The sequence below is a fragment of the Desmodus rotundus genome, chromosome 5 (assembly GCF_022682495.2).
Source record: "Desmodus rotundus isolate HL8 chromosome 5, HLdesRot8A.1, whole genome shotgun sequence".
Lineage (NCBI taxonomy): Eukaryota > Metazoa > Chordata > Mammalia > Chiroptera > Phyllostomidae > Desmodus > Desmodus rotundus.
In genome coordinates this window covers 47131864-47153096 of record NC_071391.1, presented here as the reverse complement: position 1 = coordinate 47153096, position 21233 = coordinate 47131864, and the positions used below count along the sequence as shown (strand labels likewise).

The 21233-nt window shown below is 41.0% G+C and overlaps 1 protein-coding gene across 3 annotated transcripts in view; it reads left to right on the top strand.

The window, feature by feature from the left end:
• The window catches only part of FAM168A (family with sequence similarity 168 member A), a 187707-nt gene that overhangs the window by 113253 nt on the left and 53221 nt on the right, over window positions 1-21233 (top strand). For all 3 annotated transcript variants that reach the window (XM_045181881.3, XM_053925590.2, XM_053925591.2), the window contains exon 2: window positions 15350-15437. In XM_045181881.3, the coding sequence (XP_045037816.2) occupies window positions 15368-15437 (70 nt within the window). In that variant the 5' untranslated portion in view covers window positions 15350-15367. The remainder of the gene's footprint in view (window positions 1-15349; window positions 15438-21233) is intronic.

The following is a 21233-nucleotide window of genomic DNA, read 5'->3' as shown; positions in this document are numbered from 1 at the left end:
TCTGTTCTTGTTTGCTTACTTTGTTTCTTATATTCAGTTGTTGATAGGTATGTATTTTTGCCATTTTATTTTTCATAGTTTTGATCTTCTTTTTCCTAAATCCCTTTAACATTTCATATAATAATGGTTTGGTAATGATGAACTCCAGTTTTTTCTTGTCTGGGAAGTACTTTATCTGCCCTTTGATTCTAAATGACAGCTTTGCTGGGTAGAGTAGTCTTAGCTGTAGGTCCCTGCTTTTCATGACTTTGATTAATTCTTGCCAGTCTCTTCTAGCCTGCAAAGTTTCTTTTGAGAAATCAACTGACAGTGTTATGGGAACTCCCCTGTAGGTAACTAACTGCTTTTCTCTTTCTGCTTTTAAGATTCTCTGTTTATCTTTAACTTTTGTCATTTTGATTATGATGTGTCTTGGAGTGAACCTCTTTGCATCCATCTTGTGTGGGACTCTCTGAGCTTCCTGGACTTGCATGTTTATTTTCTTCATCAAATTAGGGAAGTTTTCTTACATTATTTTTTCAAATAGATTTCCAGTTTCTTGCTCTTTCTCTTCTCCTTTTAGTGCCCCTATGATAAGAATGTTGGACCTCTTGAAGTTGTCCCAGAGGCTGCTTACACTGTCCTCATTTTTTCGGATTCTTTTTTCTTCTTGTTCTGATTGGTTGTTTTTTGCTTCCTTATGTTCCATATCATTGATTTGATTCTCGGCTTCATTCACTCTACTGTTGTTTCCATGTAAATTTTTCTATATTTCAATTAGTGTATCCTTTGTTTCTGACTGGATCTTTTTTATGCTGTTGAAGTTCTCACTAAGTTCCTTGAGCTTCTTTATAACCAGTATTTTCAACTCTGCATGTGATAGATTGCTTATCTCCATTTTGTTCAATTCTTTTTCTGGAGTTTTGATCTGTTCTTTCATTTGGGCCATTTTTCTTTGTCTCATCATTTAGGCAGCCTCTCTGTGTTTGTTTCTATATATTAGGTAGAGCTGCTATGACTCCCTGTCTTGGTAGTGTGGCCTAATGTAGTAGGTGTCCTGTAGGGTCCAGTGGCACAGCCTCCCCTATCACCCAAGCTGGGTACTCGAGGTGCGCCCTTTGTGTGGGCAGAGTACACCCTCCTCTTGTAGTTGAATCTTGATTGCTGTTGGCACATCAGTAAGAAGGATTTACCCAGGCCTGTCAGCTGCAAGGACTGGCTGTGACCACTGACCCCAAACCTTTGCCCTCCATGGAGGGTCAGCTGTGCAGGGGCAGGATGGTGGCGCTCTGACATGGTCTGTAGCTGTCCACTGGGTGCACTGGCTCTGGGGTTTCCCAGGTGGTATATGCAAGGTCAGCCCCCACCCTCTGTATTCTGCCCAGGGCCACACTGCATGAGCTATAAAACAATCTGAGATGGCTGTTATTGTTCTGGGTCTGGAGATTCCCAGGGGAAGCCAAGCTGTGATTCTAGGCTGGCTGCTGCTAGTGTCGGACCAGGGGCCACTTAGCTGTTGCTTCTTAGAGAGGATTTAGGAAATTTGAAGGATGAGCCAAAACCAGCCGTTCATATGGAAAATTGACGGTTAACAGTTTGGATGGACCTGCAAGTTTGGTGGGATGGAGTCTTGGGATCTCTCTTGTGGGGAAAACAGTGTTAACTAGGTTGATGGAATCTCAGATATGACGTCTGCCTGCTGGCTCTGTGGCGCTGTAAGGGAAGGGCTCAGAAAAATGACAGTGGCCTCTGCTCACCTTTCTATCTGGGAGAAAGCTGTCCCCCAGCTCTCACCTTGATGCCAGGCACTTCAATTTCTCACCATGTGCCATTGGTGTCCTTCAAGCTGCTGTGCAGGTGCTGGAGCCCAGAGGGAATGAGTCTCAGTAAGTCTTAAGTTTCCATGAGCCCTTTAAGAGGAGATGCCTGAGAATCATGGGGTTTCTTCTGCTACTCCAACTGAACAGGTTTTTACAGCCAGAAGTTATGGGGACTTATCTTCCTGGCACTGGAACCCTGGGGTGGGTGGTCTGATACAGTGCTGGGATACCTTGTTCCCAAGATATTCCTCCCAGGTTATATCTACCACATGTGGGTGTGGGACTGGCCCTTTCCGCCTCTCCCCATCTTTGCCCCTCCTACCCATCTGAATGAATGTGACTTCTTTAATTCCTTGTTTGTTGAACTTCCATACAGCTTGATTTTCTGACTGTTCAGATTTTCTGACTGGGTGATAGTTGTTTGTAGTTTAGTTGTAATTTTTGCAGTGGTTGTATGAGGAGGCAAGGCATGTTTATCTATGCTTCCATCTTGACTGGAAGTCTTTTTATGTATTTTAAATACAAATCTCTTAATATACAGGGTCCGGCAGAAGTAATGCCTGCTTGAGTATAGTTGGTAGGGTAATAATATGGGTGTAATAATTTCTAGTTTTAATTTGAACATTTCACCTAAAATGTCATATGGTATACTTGAGTGTGATACCGTTATGCTACAGAATTACATGCTTATGATTTCATAATAAAAGATTTTATAATAAAAAGGGAATGATTTATGCCAGGCCTGTATGTATATATGATCTGCAAAAATTTTCTCTCATTCTGTGGATTCTCTTTTGACTTTCTTGATGGTATTCTTTAAAGCACAAAAGCTTTTAGTTTTGATGAATCCAGTTTACCTTCCCCCGACCCCCTTTTGGCTATTTGTGCTATTGCTATCATATCTAGTATCTAAGAAACCATTTACAAGTCCAAGGTCATGAAGGTTTATGCCTACATTTTCTTCTCTCCTCTAGGAGTGTTTATCTTTTTAACTCTCTCATTTAGGTCTTTGATTCATTTGGGGTGCTAGTCTCGGACCTGTCCCTTAGTTGCTTTGTGACCTTGTACTGTACTCTTGCCTTTTCTCCACTTCACTCAATTGTTTCCAGGGGCTGGGAGTCTGGGGAGGGAGAGCATTGACTACACAGATTAGACAACTCTTGGGGGCAATGAAAATACTTCGTATCTTAATTTTGGTGGCATTTTTACAACTGTATACATTTTCAAGGCTTATAGAAGAACTGTATACCAAAATGAGGTTTTACTGTATGCAAAGGAAATAAACCTGTCTTTAAAAACATACCTTACAACAACTCTACAAAGTATGTGTTATCCTTTTCTATTTTGAGGCTAGAGGAAACCAAGGCTTAGAAAGGTTAGTGGACTTGCATGTGGCTCCACATTTGGTATGTGGCAGTTCCAGGATTTGAACCTAAATCTGCCTGATCATAGAGCTTGTTATCTTCCTACTCATTTTTAGTTGGCCCCAGAAACTGTTAACAGTGTGTGGATTCAGTTTTAAAAGACTGGCCTTCCCTTGAATCCAGGAACATTGTTTACCTTGGAGCAGCTCCTCAAAAGTGGCTGGCATATTTTTATTCCAAAATTTGAGCCCCTGGGAGACCTCATTTCTGTTGGTTATTAGCTGGGATTGGAAAGGATGCTGTTGTGGAATGCTGCCCAGGCATGATCTCCTTCTGAGACTGTAGCACTCATTTTGGAGCAGCAGGAGACCAGTTTCAAAGCTGATGAGTTTTTTTGGTTATGAAAAGCAATTTCATACTTTGTCCAATCAACAAAATAGAATACCTTCTCAGTAGGAGAGTGCCCAGACGTTTACGGGGCCAGTTATGCTGCTTAGCATTTTCAGTCTTCCTTATCTTGGCTTAGTTAGCAGAGAAGTGGTTGGACAGACAAGAGATCCAAGGCCGGGAAAGTGTACAGAAAGTCTTCTGTGTTGTCACATCATTGCCACCATCAGTTACATCTGCGTGTCACTTTATAATTGCAATGTATTTTAACATCTGTGATCTCTTAATTCTCTCAGTACCCTGTCAAGAGACTGCTTATATTTAGAGAGTGTGTTACTCGGCTGTATTCTTGGATAACTCTGGCTGTTAGAATATTATTTCCTTAAATTGTGCTGAAATATAATCTCCTGCCACTTTCATCCTCAAATTGCTCTAGCTTCAGTTTATCACCTTGTAGTTTAATGTAGCCTGTTGCCCTGGGGTGGTTTGCCAGGGCTGCACATTGGGACATTTCAGGATGTTCTATCTTCTGAAATTGGCCAGTGACATTTCCCGTTTTGCCTGTTTAACCCCCTTGGCTTCCTCTCCTTGGGAACCCATCTTTTCTCCACCTCTCATTACCAACCCTGGGCAGACTAATTAGTCGCAGAGCTATTGTCATCAAGCCAACTGTTGATTGCTTGTCTTCAGCGTTTGACTGTTTCCTGTTTTGAGGTGCTCCAGGAGAAGTTAATGACCTAAAAAATTGCCCATCTATCATGTGAGCCTAGTTAGGAGGGAATTGTTTGATTTTTATGAAGTGTAAATAATATGCGTACTTTTAGAGACATGTTTTCAAACATGTGTTGGCCTTTGTGTCAAAGATGTTTCCCTAAATAAGGTGAGACAAATTGGCTGGCTAATAGAGCTTAATGACAGATTTTCTGTTAATCAGAATGGAGAATGTGCTCCATTAAGATAATTAACAGAGCACTTGTGTAGGTGATACTTATTTTTTTAAATCATTTTTTATCGTTATTCTATTACAGTTGTCCCAATATTTCCCCTTTTGTCCTCCTCCACCTATCCCACCCCTGACTCCCAGAGTTAATTCCCACACTGTAGTCCATGTCCGTGGATCATTCATATATGTTCTTTTTCTGGTCCCTTCCCCTTCTTTCCACCATTATCCCTCTCCCCTTTCCCTCTGGTCAAATTCAGTCTTCTATGTTTCCATGTCTGTGGATCTATTTTGTTCATTAGATTCCTCTTGTAGGTGAGATCATATGGTATTTGCCTTTCACCGATTGGCTTATTTCAATTAGCATAATATTCTCCAGTTCCATCCATGCTGTTGCAAAAAAATAGTTCTTTCTTTTGACTGTGTAGTATTCTATTATATAAATGTACCACATTTTTTGTTTCACTCATTTACTGATGGGCACTTTGGCTGTTTCCAGCACTTGGTTATTGCAAATAGCGCTGCTATGAACTTGGAGGTGCATAAGTTCTTTTGAATTGGTAATTTGGAATTCTTAGGGTACATTCCCAGCAGTGGAATTGCTGGGTCAACAGGCAGTTCCATTTTTAGCTTTTTAAGGAAATTCCGTTCTGTTTTCCACAGTGACTGTATCAGTCTGCATTCCCACCAACAGTGCACTAGGGTAACCCCTTCTCTGCATCCTCGCCAGCACTTGTTGTTTGTTGATTTATTAATCATGGCCTTTCTGACAGGTGTCAGATGATATCTCATTGTGGTTTTAATTTGCATCTCTGATGGGTACTGATGGTGAGCATCTTTTCATATGTCTCTGGGCCATCTGTATGTCCTGCTTGGAGAAGTGTCTATTCAGATCCTTTGCCCATTTTTTAATTGGATTGTTTGGCTTCCTGGTGTTGAGTCATATGAGTTCTTTATATATTTTGGAGATCAAACTCCTGTCTGATGTATCATTGACAAATATATTCTCCCATATGGTAGAACAGGTAGGTTCCCTTTTCTATTTGGTGATGTTTTCTTTAGCCGTACAAAAGCTTTCTAGTTTGTTGGAATACCATTTGTTTATTTTTTCCTTTATTTCCCTTGCCCTAGGAGATATATCGACAAAAATATTGCTATGTGGGATATCTGAAGTTTTCCTGCTTATACTTCCCTCTAGGACTTTTATGGTGTCACAACTTACATTTAAGTCTATTATCCATTTTGAGTTTATTCTTGTGTATGGTGTAAGTTGGTGGTCTAGTTTCATTTTTTTACATGTACCAGTCCAATTCTCCCAACATCATTTATGGAAGAGGCTATCTTTACTCCATTGTATGCTCATGCTCCTGTTGTCAAGTATAAATTGACCATAGAGACTTGGGTTTATTTCTGGGCTCTCTATTATGTTCCAATGATCTATGTGTGTGTTCTTAATGCTAGTACCAGACTGTTTTGATTACAGTGGTCTTGTAGGATAGTTTGATATTGGGTATTGTAATCCCTCCTACTTAGTTCTTCTTTCTCAAGATTGCTGAGGCTATTCAAGGTCACTCTGGTTCCATACAAATTTTTGAAATATTTGTCCTAGATCTGTGAAATATGCTATTGGTATTTTAGTAGGAATTGCATTGAATCTATAGATTGCTTTGGGTAATATGGACATCTTAATGATGTTGATTCTTCTCATCCATGAACACGGTATATGCTTCCATTTATTTGTATCTTCCTTAATTTCTTCCCTCAGTGTTCTATAGTTTCCCGAGTACAGGTCTTTTACCTCCTTGGTTAAATTTATTCCTAGGTACTTTATTTTTCTTGTTGCTATAGTAAATGGGACTTTTTATCCTAGTTTCTCTTTCTGATAGTTCATTATTGGTATATAGAAATGCCATCAATTTCTGAATATTGACTTTGTATCCAGCTCTTTTGCCGAATTCACCCATTAGGTCTGGTAATTTTTTGGTGGAGACTATAAGGTTTTCTATGTACACTATCATGTCATCTGTGAATAATGATAGTTTTACTTCCTCCTTTCCAATTTGTATGCCCTTTATTTCTTTCTTTATTTTTTTGGTCTGATCTCTGTGGCTAGAACTTGCAGTACTCTGTTGAATAAGAATGGTGAAAGCAGACACTCTTATCTTGTTCCTGACCTTAAGGGAAAAGTTTTTAGTTTTTGTCCGTTGAGTATAATGTTGGCTGTAGGTCTCTCGTACATGGCTTTTTATTATGTTGAGATATGTTCCTTGTATCCCACTTTGCTGAGTGTTTTTAGCATAAATGGATGCTGGATTTTATCAAATGCTTTTTCAGCATCTATTAATATGATCATGTGATTTTTGTCTTTCGTTTTGTTTATGTGATGTATTATGTTTATTGATTTGCAAATATTGTACCATCCTTGCATCCCTGGATGAATCCCACTGGATCATGGTGTATGATCTTTTTAATGTATTTCTGAATCCAGATTGCCAGTATTTTTTTGAGGATTTTAGTATTTATGTTCATCAGAGATACTGGCCTGTAGTTTTTTTACTTCGTTGTGTCTTTACCTGGTTTTGAAATTAGGATCATGCTGGCCTCATAAAGAGGGTTTGGGATGGCCTCATAAAGAGTTCGGGAGTCTCCCTTCTTGAATTTTTTGGAATAGTTTGAGAAGGATAGGAGTTAATTCTTCCTTAAATGTTTGGTAAAATTCACCTGTGAAGCCATGTGGTCCAGAGCTTTTGTGTGCTGGGAGTTTTTTGATCACTGCTTCAATTTCACTAGCTGTTATTGGTCTATTCATGCTTTCTGCTTCTTCTTGATTCAGTTGTGGAAGATTGAATGTTTCTCAGTATTTGTTCATTTCTTGCTGTTGTCCAATTTCTTTTTTTTAAGTATATTTTATTGATTATGCTGTTACAGTTGTTCCATCTTTCTCTCCCCTTTATCCTCCTCCACCCTGTATCCCCCCTTCCCATCAGCATCCTCCCCTTAGTTAATGTCCATGGGCCATACATATAAGTTCTTTAGCTTCTACATTTCCTATACTATTCTTAATCCCTACCCCCCCATGTATTTTGTACTTACCAATTATGCTTCTTATTCCCTGTCCCTTTTCCCCCATTCTCTCTTCTTCCCCTCCCTGCTGATAACCCTCCACTTGATCTCCATTTCTGTGATTCTGTTCCTGTTCTAGTTGTTTGCTTAGTTTGTTTTTTTGCTTTTGTTTTTTAGGTTCAGTTGCTGATAGTTGTGAGTTTGTTGTCATTTTACTGTTCGTAGTTTTGATCTTCTTTTTCTTAGATAAGTCCCTTTAACATTTCATATAATAAGGACTTGGTGATGATGAACTCTTTTAACTTGACCTTATTTGGGAAGCACTTTATCTGCCCTTCCATTCTAAACAATAGCTTTCTGGATAGAGTTATCTTGGATGTAGGTCCTTTTCTTTAATGACTTTGAATACTTCTTTCCAGTCCCTTCTTGCCTGTAAGGTCTTTTTTGAGAAATCAGCTAATAGTCTTATGGGAACTCTTTTGTAAGTAACTGTCTCTCCTTTTCTCTTGCTGCTTTTAAGACTCTATCCTTCTCTTTAGTCTTGGGTAATTTAATTATGATGTGCCTTGATGTGTTCCTCCTTGGGTCCAACTTCTTTGGGGCTCTCTGAGCTTCCTGAACTTCCTGGAAGTCTTATTTCCTTTGCCAGATTGGGGAAGTTCTCCTTCATTATTTTTTTCAAGTAAGTTTTCAATTTCTTGCTCTTTCTCTTCTCCTTTGGCACCCCTATGATTTGGATGTTGGAACATTTAAAGTTGTCCTGGAGGTTCCTAAGCCTCTCCTCATTTTTTTGAATTCTTGTTTCTTCATTCTTTTCTGGTTGAATGCTTATTTCTTCCTTCTGTTCCAAATCATTGATTTGAGTTCCAGTTTCCTTCCCTTCACTGTTGGTTCCCTGTATATTTTTCTTTATTTCACTTTGTATAGCCTTCACTTTTTCCTTTATTTTGTGGCCATGCTCAGTCATTTCTGTGAGCATCCTGATTACCAGTGTTTTGAACTCTGCATCTGATAGGTTGGCTATCTCCTCGTCGCTCAGTTCTTTTTCTGGAGTTTTGATCTGTTCTTTCATTTGGGCCATATTTCTTTGTCTCCCTGCATCTGTTATGTTTAAGGGTCGGAGCCTTAAGTATTCACCAGGGTGGGACAACCCACTTTGCTACATTGTGATGCTGTATGGCGGAGGGGTCAGAGAGGGAACAGAGCCCCTTGCTTGGCTCTTGGCCGGCTTTCAGTCATTTTCCCCACTACCCACAAGCAAATTGGGCCCTTCTGGTGCTGATTCCCCGGCGTGTGGGCTTGTGTACATTCTAGGACCCTGTGGGTCTCTTCCAATGAACTCTCCTGTGAGACTAGGAGTTTCTTTCACTGCCACAACCCCTACAGATTTTTACAGCCAGAAGTTTTGAGGCTTTAGTTTCCTAGGCTGGAACCCTGGGTTGTGTTGTCTGTCTCACTCCCCAATTGTTCCTCCCAGCTTATCCGCATGCAAATGTGGGACCACCTGGTCCACCAGCTGCTGCCTTGCACAGCCTTGTCTATCGCTTTACTGGGTGTCCTGTCTTCCCCAGCCGCCTGTCTCTGCCCCTCCTACCAGTCTGGATGAATGTTTCTTCTTTAACTCCTTGGTTGTTGGACTTCCATACAGTTTGATTTTCTGTCAGTGTGTTTTTTTTGTTTTTAAATTTGTTGTCCTTCTTTTGGTTGTGCGAGGAAGCAAAGTGTATCTACCTATACCTCCATCTTGGCTGGAAGTTCACTTTGTCCAGTTTCTTGTCATATAGTTGTTCATAGTAATTTCTTAAAATCCTTTGTATTTCTGTGGTATCAGTTATTACTTCTCTTTCATTTCTGATTTTATTTGTTTGGATCCTCTGTCTTTCTTGATGAGTCTGGTTAACTGTTTGTTAATTTTATGTTTTCAAAGAACCAGCTCCTGTATTTATTGATCCTTTGAATTTAGTCTCTGTGTCATTTAATTCTGCCCTGATCTTGATTATTTTCTTTGTTCTACTCTCTATGGGCCTTGTTTGTTGTTCCTCTAGCTCTTGTTCTAGTTCTTAGGTTGTTTATTTGAGATTTTTTGCTCTTCTTTAGATAGGCCTCTATTGCCATTAACTTCCCTCTCAGGACTACCTTTGCTGTGTCCCATAGGTTTTGGGCTGTTGTGTGTTCATTTTCATTTGTTTCCAGAAACGTTTTGATTTCTTCTTTGATCTCATCATTAACCCATTCATTATTTAATAACATGTTATTCAGTCTCTGTGTATTTGAATGTTTTTGAGTTTATTCCTTGAGGTTGTTTTCTGATTTTAGGCCATTGTGATCAGAGCACATACTTGATATGATTTTTAATTTTCTTGAATTTTTTTAGGCTTGTTTGTGTCCTACCATGTGGTCTGCCTTTGAAAAATACACCATGTGCATTTGAAAAGAATGTGTATTTTGCTTCTTTGGGGTGAAAGTTTCTGTATATATCAATTAAGTAATTTTGATCTAGAGTGTCATTCAGCAATATCCTTGTTGATTCTTTGTTTGGAAGTTCTATCCATTGTTGACAGTGAGGTGTTAAAATCCCCTAGGATGACTGTGTTGTTGTCACTATCTTTATTGAAGTCTTCCAAGATTTTCTTCATATATTTAGGTGCTCCTGTGTTGGGTGTGTATATGTTTATAAGAGTTATATCCTCCTGTTGAACTGCTCCCTTAAGTATTCTGTAGTGACCTTGGTTGTCCCTTTTTATGGCTTTTGTTTTGAAGTCTGTTTTGTCTGATGTAAGTATTGCTACCACAGTTTTCTTTTCATGTCCGTTTGCTTGGGATATTTTTTCCATCTCTTCACTTTCAACCTGTGTAGGTCTTTTGTTCCGAGGTGGGTCCCTTGTAGGTAGCATATATGTGGGTCATGTTTTCTTATCCACTTAACTGCCCCATGACTTTTGATTGGAGCATTTAATCCATTTACATTTAGGGTTGTTATTGATAGGTACTTATGCATTACTATTTCTTCTGTACCTGTGTTTCTCTTTCTCTGTCTCTCCCCACCCCCCTTTCTTCTCCTTTTTATAGCAGTCCCATTAGCATCTATTGCAGTGCTGGCTTAGTGGAGATGTACTTTTTTAGTCTTCTTTTGTCTGGGAAGCTCTTTATTTCACCTTCTATTTTAATTGAGAGCCTTGCTAGATAGAGTAATTTTGGTTTTAGGTCCTTGCTTTTCATTACTTAGAATATTTCATGCCAGTCTCTTCTGGCTTATAGTGCTTCTGTTGAAAAATTAGCTGATAGCCTTATTGGAGCTACCTTGTATGTTACTAGCTGCTTCTCCCATACTGCCTTTAAGATTTTCTCTTTGTCTTTAAAAGTTGCCATTTTAATTATGATGTGTCTTGGAGTAGGTCTCTTTGGGTTCATCTGTGCTTCCTGAACTTTGGTGGCTTTTTCCCTAGCCAAGTTAGGGAATTTTTCTGTGATTATTTTTTCTAACAGGTTTTCTATCCCTTGCTCCTTTTCTTATCCTTCTGATATTCCTATGACACAAATGTTGTTACATTTCATATTGTCCTGAAGCTCCCTGAAACTATCCTTGTTTTTTTTTAGTCTTTTTTAGGTTTGTTGCTCTGACTGGGTATTTCTTTCTATCTTGTCTTCCAGCTTGCTGATTTGGTCCTATGCTCCATCTAGTCTGCTTCTAAGTCCTTCTAGTGTATTTTTCATTTCAGATATTGTATTCTTCATTTCTTCCTGGTTCTTATTGATACTTTGTATGTCCTTTTGCATGCTGCTGTGGTTCCCACCAGTTCCTTGTAGCTCCCATAAAGTTCCATGTAGTTCTCACTGAATTCCTTGAGCATCCTTATAACCATTATTTTTAATTCTATATCTGATAGATTGCTTGTCTCAATTTCATTTAGCTCTTTTTCTGGGGATTCCTCCTTTTTTTTCAATATGGGGTTATTTCTTTTTCTCTACATTTTTTTTTCTTGAAGAAATTTACTTTTTAATAAACATGCACACATTAAATGCTGACTTCTCTACATTTTAGGTGACACTTTTTGTTTGTTTCTGGATCTCACATTGCTCTGCTTTCCCTGCCTGTGTTTGTGGGCTGGACTCCTGTGGGGCTCAGTGGTGCAGTCTCTTTGATCTCCTGATCTGGATATTCTAGGTTTGCCCTTTACTCAGTTTATGTGGGCTCTCTTATGTTGTACTTGGGCTTTGATTATTGGTGGCTCATTCGTTGGTGGGGTCTCCCCTGCAGCTGGCTTGCTGGGAGTCTCAACCCCCGCCACGTCTTGTGTGCTGTTGTACAGGTGCTAGTGAAAAAGCAATGCTATGCAGAAAACCAAACCCACACCAGCAAAACTACCCCCCTACCACATCAGCAATATCATCAGCAACTGAGCAAAGATTAATAAAGATGGAGAGAGATTAACAATATTACAAGATAGGAAAAAAAAATATGAGGTGACTAAAGGAGAGAAAAATGATTGTGAGAGGGAAGAGGGAGAATTAATAAAAGTAGGAAATAAAAAGGTGAAGAAAGGGAGAAAATAAAATTTTAAATGTAAGTAAAACAGGGAAGGGCAATGGCAAAATGGAGTAAGAAAAGGGAATAGTATAATACGAGGTTTGAAATAAATCAAAAAGGTCGTGAACCAAAGGGAACAAAACTGCAGAAAGACCACAGCAAGGTCAATAACAACAACAGCTGAGCAAAGATTGATAAAGGTGGAAAGAGAATAAGAATATTATAGGAAAGAGAATATGAGATGTCTACAGTAAAGAAAAATGATTTTGAGAGGATAGGAGTTGGTGAAATAATAAGAGTAAGGAATAGAATCCAGGCTAAGAAAGGGGAAAAAAAAATTCCAAATTCAAATAAGCAATATCAGGAAGAAGGCAAAATGGAGTAAGACAGGGGGAGAGTAGCCTCTGAGATTTGAATTTTTTTTTAAAAAGGTGAGCAAATAGGAATACAGTTGAAGAAGAGCAATAACCACAATATCCATGCCAAATAAGTCACAATTTATAAAGGTGGAAAGAAAACAAGAATATTATAAGAAGGAGAAAAAGAGTGTGAGCTGATTAAAGGAAGGAAGGGTGCTTTCGAGAGGACGGGAAGGAGGAATAGTAAGAGTAAGGAACAGGAACCAGGTGTAGTGGAGGAGAAATGAAAATTTACAACAAAAATAAGAAAGGGCAGAAAGAAGGCAAAATGGAATAAGGGTGTCATGTGAGATTTGAAACAACAATAAAATAAAAAATAATATAAATCTAAATAAAAACTAAAAGACAAAGAATAGTGACTTAGTTGTAATACAATTGAAGCAAAAGAGAAATATTAAAAACCTATGTAAAAGGAACAAAAAGAACACAAATTCTGAAGTAAAACGAGGTGGAATTTGTCTCAGCAGTTTGGTGTTTGCCTTCTGCCCTCTTTCTGGATCCACCTCTGGCTTTTTTTATCAGCTCAAGTTCCCAGGATGGGTCATCCAACTTCTGGCAGCACCGCCTGAATCACCTTCATCTGCCTCTAGAGGGGGTTTCTATGGAGATTGGGAGGGTGGGACCTCTAGGTCTCCCTGGGAAGCACTGTTCAGTCCTCTGGGAAAATTGTGGGTGTATTCCCCTTGCCCCCTGCACTCCCCATCTTGGTCTCTCCAAGCTTATTTCCAATAATGTATAGTTTCTGATGAATTAGCTGTCTGTTTCAAGGGAGGGGCCAGTCTGTGTAAGGGGGTCAGCTCTTTCCTGCTTGGTGCTGATGACAACTCTCTGTGCAAGCTGAGACTGGGCAAGGCCCTGATTCCTCCTTGCTGCACTGATTTCTGATCTCCATGCTTTGGTGGTCTCAGTGGAATAGGGCCCTGGGAACCAGCGTATTTTGTCTCCCTTACAGAAGTTCAAAATGGTCCCCTTACACATTTCTCTTTCTGTCTGTCTTTTGCGGATATGCACCCTGAAGAGGGTTGTTGAGCCTGTCCGGCCTGTTTTGCAGATCTTCCCTGTTGGTGGTACTTTCCATCCTGCAGGAGGTGGGGGCTGAGTGCTTCCTTCCCTTCCAGGAGATTCAGTCTCAGCTGGGGAAGTGAGCTCTGTGTGGCTCTAGATAATCTAAGGTGCTTAACTCCCTCCCATCCAGTTCCCAGCCCACTGGCCTTGCAGCGGACAGTCCTGAACCCTGCCAACTGTGCCAGGCTACGCCCGAGAAATCCCCTCGCTACGCACCTTTCTGATCTCTCTGTCCAGCTGCACTCCGTGGGAACAAACCATGCCCTTAATCCTCTCCCCTTGCTGTCAGGGCAGCTGTGCTTGGGGTCCCTGCCTCTCCCCTTTTAAAAATTCTCTGCGGACACTCCCACTGCAGCACTGAGTCACTGTCCGGCTTTCTGTACACCACACCACCTCTCCAAAAAGCCAAGAGTCTCACACAGTCATGGCTGGCTGCGGCCTGCCTCCTCTACCTGCCCTGGGTACAGGTAGAATCCCTCTCTCTGCCCCTGGCACTCTCCTGGTTGTCATTTGCCACTGCACCTGTGGGTGTGCCGTGTGAGGGGTGGAGGTGGGGGGAGGTTAACCTGGACCTCCTTGACTTTGTGTAAAGTCACTGCTGGCCCGGGTCTGGGGGTTCTCTGACCTGGGAGGGGAGGGAACTGCGAAGCTGCAGTCTTTGACCAGGCTGTCTGTCTGTGGCTGCAGGTGCCACGCACAGGGTATTTCCCCTTCAACCTATAAAATCTCCTTACCACCTGTTGTGAAGCATCTTCTGTACTCCTTGGCTTCCAAACTTCATATCAGCTGAGATTCTGTTGAATGTTCAGTTTATTTTTCGGAAGATCAGCCAAGTATCTGAGTTGTGGGGCAAGAGCAAGTGGACTCAGCTTCCACCTGCTTGGCCGCCATCTTCTCCTCCTGCAGATGATACTTACTGCACACAAATTTCCAAATTTTGTGAGAGGCCTTGGCTATGTTCCCTTGTTTCTATTAAAATGATCAGTGGTAACCCTGGCTGGTGTGGCTTAGTGGACTGAGTGCCGGCCTTCGAACCTAAGAGTTGCCAGTTTGATTCCCAGTCAGGGAACCTGGCTGGGTTGTGGGCTGGGTCCACAGTTGGGAGTGTGCAAGAGGCAACCACACATTAATGTTTCTCCCTCTCTCTTTCTCCCTCCCTTCCCCTCGCTCTAAAAATAAATAAAATCTTTTAAAAAATGATCGGTGGCAATAAGCCCCCCCCCCTTTTTTTTTCAGAACTGTTAGTAACTGGTGTCTTGTCCTCTGCAGGCTCAAAGGGTGGGTGAGACACTTGCTTCTCTTCCTTCTGGAAGTCTGTGTGCTCATCATGAGGCACTCTGGCTCCCCTGGTGGACAGAAGTGTACCCTTTCCCAGCTCCTGGGCTAGCATCCTTAGAATTAGAAAGGACCTGGGAGAGCCTAAACTAATTTATTTTACATCAGGACATTGAAGGCCATAGAGGGGAAGTGACTTGGCCCTGTCACACAGTATGCTAGTGACAGAGTCATCTGGGATAGTGGGATGAGTACTGAACTCAGAGCCAGCCAAAGGCCCGGATTGATGTTAGGCAAGTTTTATCACCTCTCTTCTTTCCAGCATCTTCATCTGTATAATAGGAAAAGTATTAGCATAGGGACAACTACAAACAAATGGCTTTTTGTTTAGTCCTCTAACTATACCATTTGTTTCTCTGTGAGTGTAAGCTGAAGATTAGAGGGAGGAAGCTGATGTTAGGGAGAACGAGCAATTAATAATCAGTACTGTTTTCTCTGTTTCTCTGTAGGATCCTCGGTCTTCCACAATGAACCCTGTTTATAGCCCCATGCAGCCTGGGGCTCCTTATGGCAACCCTAAAAACATGGCTTACACAGGTGAGTTGTCTGAGAATGACTAATTTTGAGAAAGGGTGGTTGAGGTCGTTACCAAATAAGTTGCTGGATGACTTTTGATAAACTATGCCTCTAAAAGCTTTGGTAAAGTTCACAGACTTGTAGAAGGGAGACATGTCTGGGATCCAGTGGAGATGGAACTGACATTTACTTAGGGTAAGGATTATCTTCTCCAAGGATTAGTCAGCTAGGGGAAAGGAAGGGAGGTGACCTTTGTTTATTGAGTACCTGCCATGGGCCTGGCCCTGTGCTGGGTACGTGAATCTTAAAGCAGTTCTACAAGGTACCACTTAGCATTACCATGTCACAGATGAGAAAATCGTAGTCACAGTAAGAGTCCACAGTACAAACAAAAATAGGTATTCGAACCCTGGTCTGCTGATTGTTAAGGCTGATCCCCACCCCCGAACTGCATACCGAACTGTTTCCTACTTCTCTGCCGTAGTACATGTTGTCCCTCTGTCTGGAATGCCATTGTCCCCTGAGAGCTTCACCTTATTCTTTAAGAATTCAGCTTGGAGCTCAGACAGCACTTTTCCAGGAAGCGGTCTCTCCCTTATTTGTCCTTAGGCAAGTTTATTTAACTTTCTCAGCATTCTCACTGTAAAATAAGAGCAGTACTATCGCTCGATTTCATAGGGCCGCTATATGGATTAAATGAACTAGTGGAAGACACTCAGCATATAATATCTGGTATAAAGTGAATGCTTAATAATGGTTGTTATTATTTACAAATAAATAAACTGTGTAGGATGTGTGGTAGTGGAAGTGAATGAGAAAATGGATGTAAGTTGCTAGCTTGGTGCTCATCATAACACGAGCCTTCAAAAATACAATGAATTTAAAGGTAAAGATAACTCTGAACAAACACGTAGAGGTGAGGAGGTATGGTCAGGGTACAGTCAGTACTTGAGATCAGCTGGAGTAAAGATTAGAAGAGGGGAGAAGTGGGAAATGAAGCTCAAAGAGTAGGTTAATCACGGTCTTGGTGGCAGAGATCTCAGGGAACCCCTGGGTTGTTCCCGACTTTGTTCTATAGGAGCACCGGAGGGTGCTTCAGGAATTCCTTGGATATGTTATTTGATTAAGAAAACATTTAGAACTATTGTTATAAAGCACACCTATACATAATATGATCACTGTGCTAACTTAAGCTTGTATAAATACATAATAATCTTTAAAAAACTGCTAACATTTGCAGCTACTTATTTATAAATGAGGATTTTCTCAATGCTCCTAAATAACATTTGGAAATATATTGGAGGTTGAGCCTGATATGACTATAGCTGTCATCACTAACTTTCAATTTCTTTCTTTTTAATTTCATCTTTATTGTATTTTTTCCATTATCATTTAGTCCGCTTATACACTCCACCCCCCACAATCACCACACTGTTGTCCATGTCCATGAGTCCTTTTCCTTTTCGCTCAATCCCTCCACTCCCTAACCTCCTCCTAAGCTGTCATCTGCTGTCCATATATTTGTGTTTATTACAACAGCTTTATTATCACAATTTTGCCTTAATGGTAAATATTTTTTCTTTGAACTTCTGTATATGTATTCTAATAAAATCAATTCCGGCAACCAGGACCCATTGGGCAGAACCCTATGCCTTCCCAGCTCAGAGAGAGCCTGTTGCCGCTTTCCTTCCCAGTTCAGAGTGTTCCAGCAACCTAAGTTCCTTTGCCAGAGAGGACTGAGGTGCTTTGGCAGACAGAGCACAGGGTAATCCTGTGGGTTTCCTCTGATCCTGACTGCCTTCATTCTTACTGAATTGCTAAACTTCAGAAGAAAATAGTTATATTTATCTATTAATTTGCACAAAGAAGATTAGGCTGTGTGGTATACTTGAAAGGAAACAGGCCTTGTCTCTGCATGGCACATAGTATAATTTGGTAAATGGTTTCAATTGAATGAACAACAACCAGGTTCAAATCCCAGATCTGTCAGATAATAGTTAAGTGACTTTGGACAAGTTGCTAAACCTCCCTAAGTTTATTATCTATCTCATAGAATAGTGGTGAGGATTAAATGAAATAATTAGTACTTCTCCGGAGGGAGGGAGAAGGAATGCCTTTGTTTCTACTAATCACCAAGAAATATTATCATCCTGGAACTATGTTTTAAGTTAATTTCTCTGCTGGAGATTCTAGGACCACACAGGTAATATAAACTCCATACAACTGGAATAAATTCAGTCTTCACACAGGCCAAGATTCAAATTCTTAGAGAAACTGTCTTTTTTAATCTAAATTTCTTGTTGCCTCTCTGTACTTTTGAGTCAGTTAATTTTTTTTTTTTTTAACAATATGATTTCCTCTAAGGTCCCAGCTTTATACAGGGGAATTTGAGCTCTAGCCCACAGCTTCTCCAAGTCCCAAAGCCTCATCTCCCAGCTCTGGGACTTAAAAAGCAAGCCCTTTGATTGCCCAGGCCAAAAGACCTTCTCAGAGCAGCCTGCCATCAGCTCGCAATGAGAGTTCCTGAGTTTCAGTTTCCTCTAAATTTTTGACCCCTGGAGATTTCTTTGTCTTTCTTAAAATCTCAACTCTGTCTGTGTTTTGTTATATAACATAAAGTATTTGTTAAACTTCATCAAGTTTTACTAGGTGTTATGTAGGAGGCAGATTTTCAGGTTATCTTTTCCTTCACATTGCTGGATGTAGAAGATCCAAGTGGGATAATTTGTAAACAAATGCCAGATACATTAAATGGTTGGTAACAGTAATGATTATATTAAAAAGTATTAATTACCATTTGACAAGCACATGCTATGTCCTTCAAATATATATACGCACATGTATACACATATATACTAATTATAATCTTATTAATCATAAACCCCATAGTACATGTCCTTTACAGTTAAAAAAAAAACTGATATTTTGCCCTGGCTGGTGTGGCTCAGTGGATTGAGTGCTGGCCTGCAAACCAAAGGGTCGCCAGTTTGATTCCCAGTAAGGGCACATGCCTGGGTTGCGGGCCAGGTCCCCAGTAGAGGGCACGTGAGGAGCAACCACACAGTGATGTTTCTCTCCCTTTCTCTTTCTCTACCCTTCTGTCTAAAAATAAATAAATAAAATCTTTAAAAAAAACTGGCAGTTTAATTCAGGTCATATGACTTGGACAGTATGTAGTATAGCTTTTTTTAAAAAAATATATTTATTGATTATGCTATTACAGTTGTCCCATTTCCCCCCCCACTCTACTCGATCCTGCCCACCCCCTCCCTCCCACATTCCCCCCCTGTAGTTCATGTCCATGGGTCATACTTAATAAGTTCTTTGGCTTCTACATTTCCTCCACTATTCTTACCCTCCCCCTGTCTATTTTCCACCTATCATCTATGCTACTTATTCTCTGTACCTTTCCCCACCTCTCCCCCTCCCACTCCCCTATTGACAACCCTCCATGTGATCTCCATCTCTATGGTTCTGTTCCTGTTCTAGTTGTTTGCCTAGTTTTCTCTTGTTTTTGTTTTAGGTGTGGTCATTAATAACTGTGAGTTTGCTGTCATTTTTACTGTTCCTATTTTTGATCTTCTTTTTCTTAGATAAATCCCTTTAACATTTCATATAATAAGGGCTTGGCGATGATGAACTTCTTTAACTTGACCTTATCTGAGAAGCACTTTATCTGCCCTTCCATTCTAAATGATAGCTTTGCTGGATACAGTAATCTTGGATGTAGGTCCTTGCCTTTCATGACTTGGAATACTTCTTGCCAGCCCCTTCTTGCCTGTAAGGTCTCTTTGGAGAAATCAGCTGACAGTCTTATGGGAACCCCTTTGTAGGTAACTGTGTCCTTTTCTCTTGCTGCTTCTAAGATTCTCTCCTTCTGTGTAATCTTGGCTAATGGAATTATGATGTGCCTTGGTGTGTTCCTCCTTGGGTCCAGCTTCTTTGGGACTCTCTGAGCTTCCTGGACTTCCTGGAAGTCTCTTTCCTTTGCCAGACTGGGGAAGTTCTCCTTCATTATTTGTTCAAATAAGTTTTCAATTTTTTGTTCTTCCTCTTCTCTTTCTGTCACCCCTATAATTCGGATGTTGGAACGTTTCAAGATGTCCTGGAGGTTCCTAAGCCTCTCCTCATTTTTCCGAATTCTTGTTTCTTCATTCTTTTCTGGTTGGATGTTTCATTCTTCCTCCCAGTCCACACCCTTGATTTGAGTCCCAGTTTCCTTCGCATCACTATTGGTTCCCTGTACATTTTCCTTTGTTTCTCTTAGCATAGGCTTCATTTTTTCATCTACTTTTCGAACAGATTCAACCAATTCTGTGAGCATCTTGATAACCAGTGTTTTGAACTCTGCATCTGATAGGTTGTCTATCTCTTTCTCGCTTAGTTGTATTTTTTCTGGAGCTTTGAAGTGTTCTGTCATTTGGGCCTTTTTTTTTTTTTTTTTTGGTGTTGGCGCGTCTGTTACTTAAAGGGGCGGAGCCTTAGGTGTTCACCAGGGCGGGGTAATGCTGGTCACTGCGCTGTGAGGCTGTATGTGGGGGAGGGGCCGAGAGGGAGCAATGGCGCCCGCTCCACTCTCCACCAGATTTCAGTCACTCCCTCACTACCCACAATCAAATTGGGCCCCTCTGGTGCTGGTTCCCGAGTGGGTGGGCTTGTGCACGCCCTAGGCCCCTGTGGGTCTCTCCAACGACCTCTCCTGTGAGGCTGGGAGTCTCTCCTGCTGCCGCCCCAACCCCCACGGGTGTTTTCAATCAGAGGTTTGAGGCTTTATTTCCCCGTGCTGGATCCCTGGGTTATGCGGTCTGCTTCGCTCTCCGCCGTTTGTCCAGTTTATCTGTTCGCGAATGTGGGGCAGCGGGGTGCTACCTGCCACTCTGCCTGCCCCGCTCTCCACCACTCTGAGTCCGGCCCTCTCGGTTTATCTGTGCGAATGTGGGGCTGCAGGGTCTGCTAGTGGTCAGACTGCCTGCCCCGTTCGTCCCACACTCCGCCAGTCTCGGTCCCGCCACTGCAACGCCAGTCCTCTCCACCCGGGCTGCCAGTCTCCGCCCCTCCTACAGGTCTGGATGAATGTTTATTTTTTATTTCCTTGGTGTCAGACTTCCTTGCCGTTAGATTTTCTATCAGTTCTGGTTGTGCGAGGAGGTGCAGTGTGTCTACCTATGCCGCCATCTTGGTTCTCTGAGCTTTTTTTTTTTTAAGTATATTTTATTGATTATGCTATTACAGTTTTCCCAATTTTTTTCCCCTTTGCCCCCTCTACTTGGTACCCCCGTTTCCTCCAGCATTCCCCTGCCTTAGTTCATGTCCATGGGTCACGCATAAAAGTTCTTTGGCTTCTCCATTTCTTTTACTACTCTTAACATCCCCTTGTTGATTTTGTACCTACCAATTTTGCTTCTTAATCCCTGTACCTTTTCCTCCATTCTCCCCCTCCCCCCACCACCTGATAACTCTCCATTTCTTTGATTCTGTTCCTGTTCTAGCTGTTTGCTTAGTTTGTTTTTGTTTTTTTTTAGATTCGGTTGTTGATAGTTGTGAGTTTGTTGCCATTTCAGTGTTCATAGTTTTGATCATCTTTATCTTAAATAAGTCCCTTTAACATTTCGTATAATAAGGGCTTGGTGATGATGAAATCCTTTAGGTTTACCTTGTCTGGGAAGCACTTTATCTGTCCTTCAATTCTAAATGATAGCTTTCTGAATAGAGTAATCTAGGTTGTAGGTTCTTGGTTTTTATCACTTGTAATACTTCTTGCTAGTCCCTTCTTGCCTGCAAAGTTTCTTTTGAGAGATCAGCTAATAGTCTTAGGGA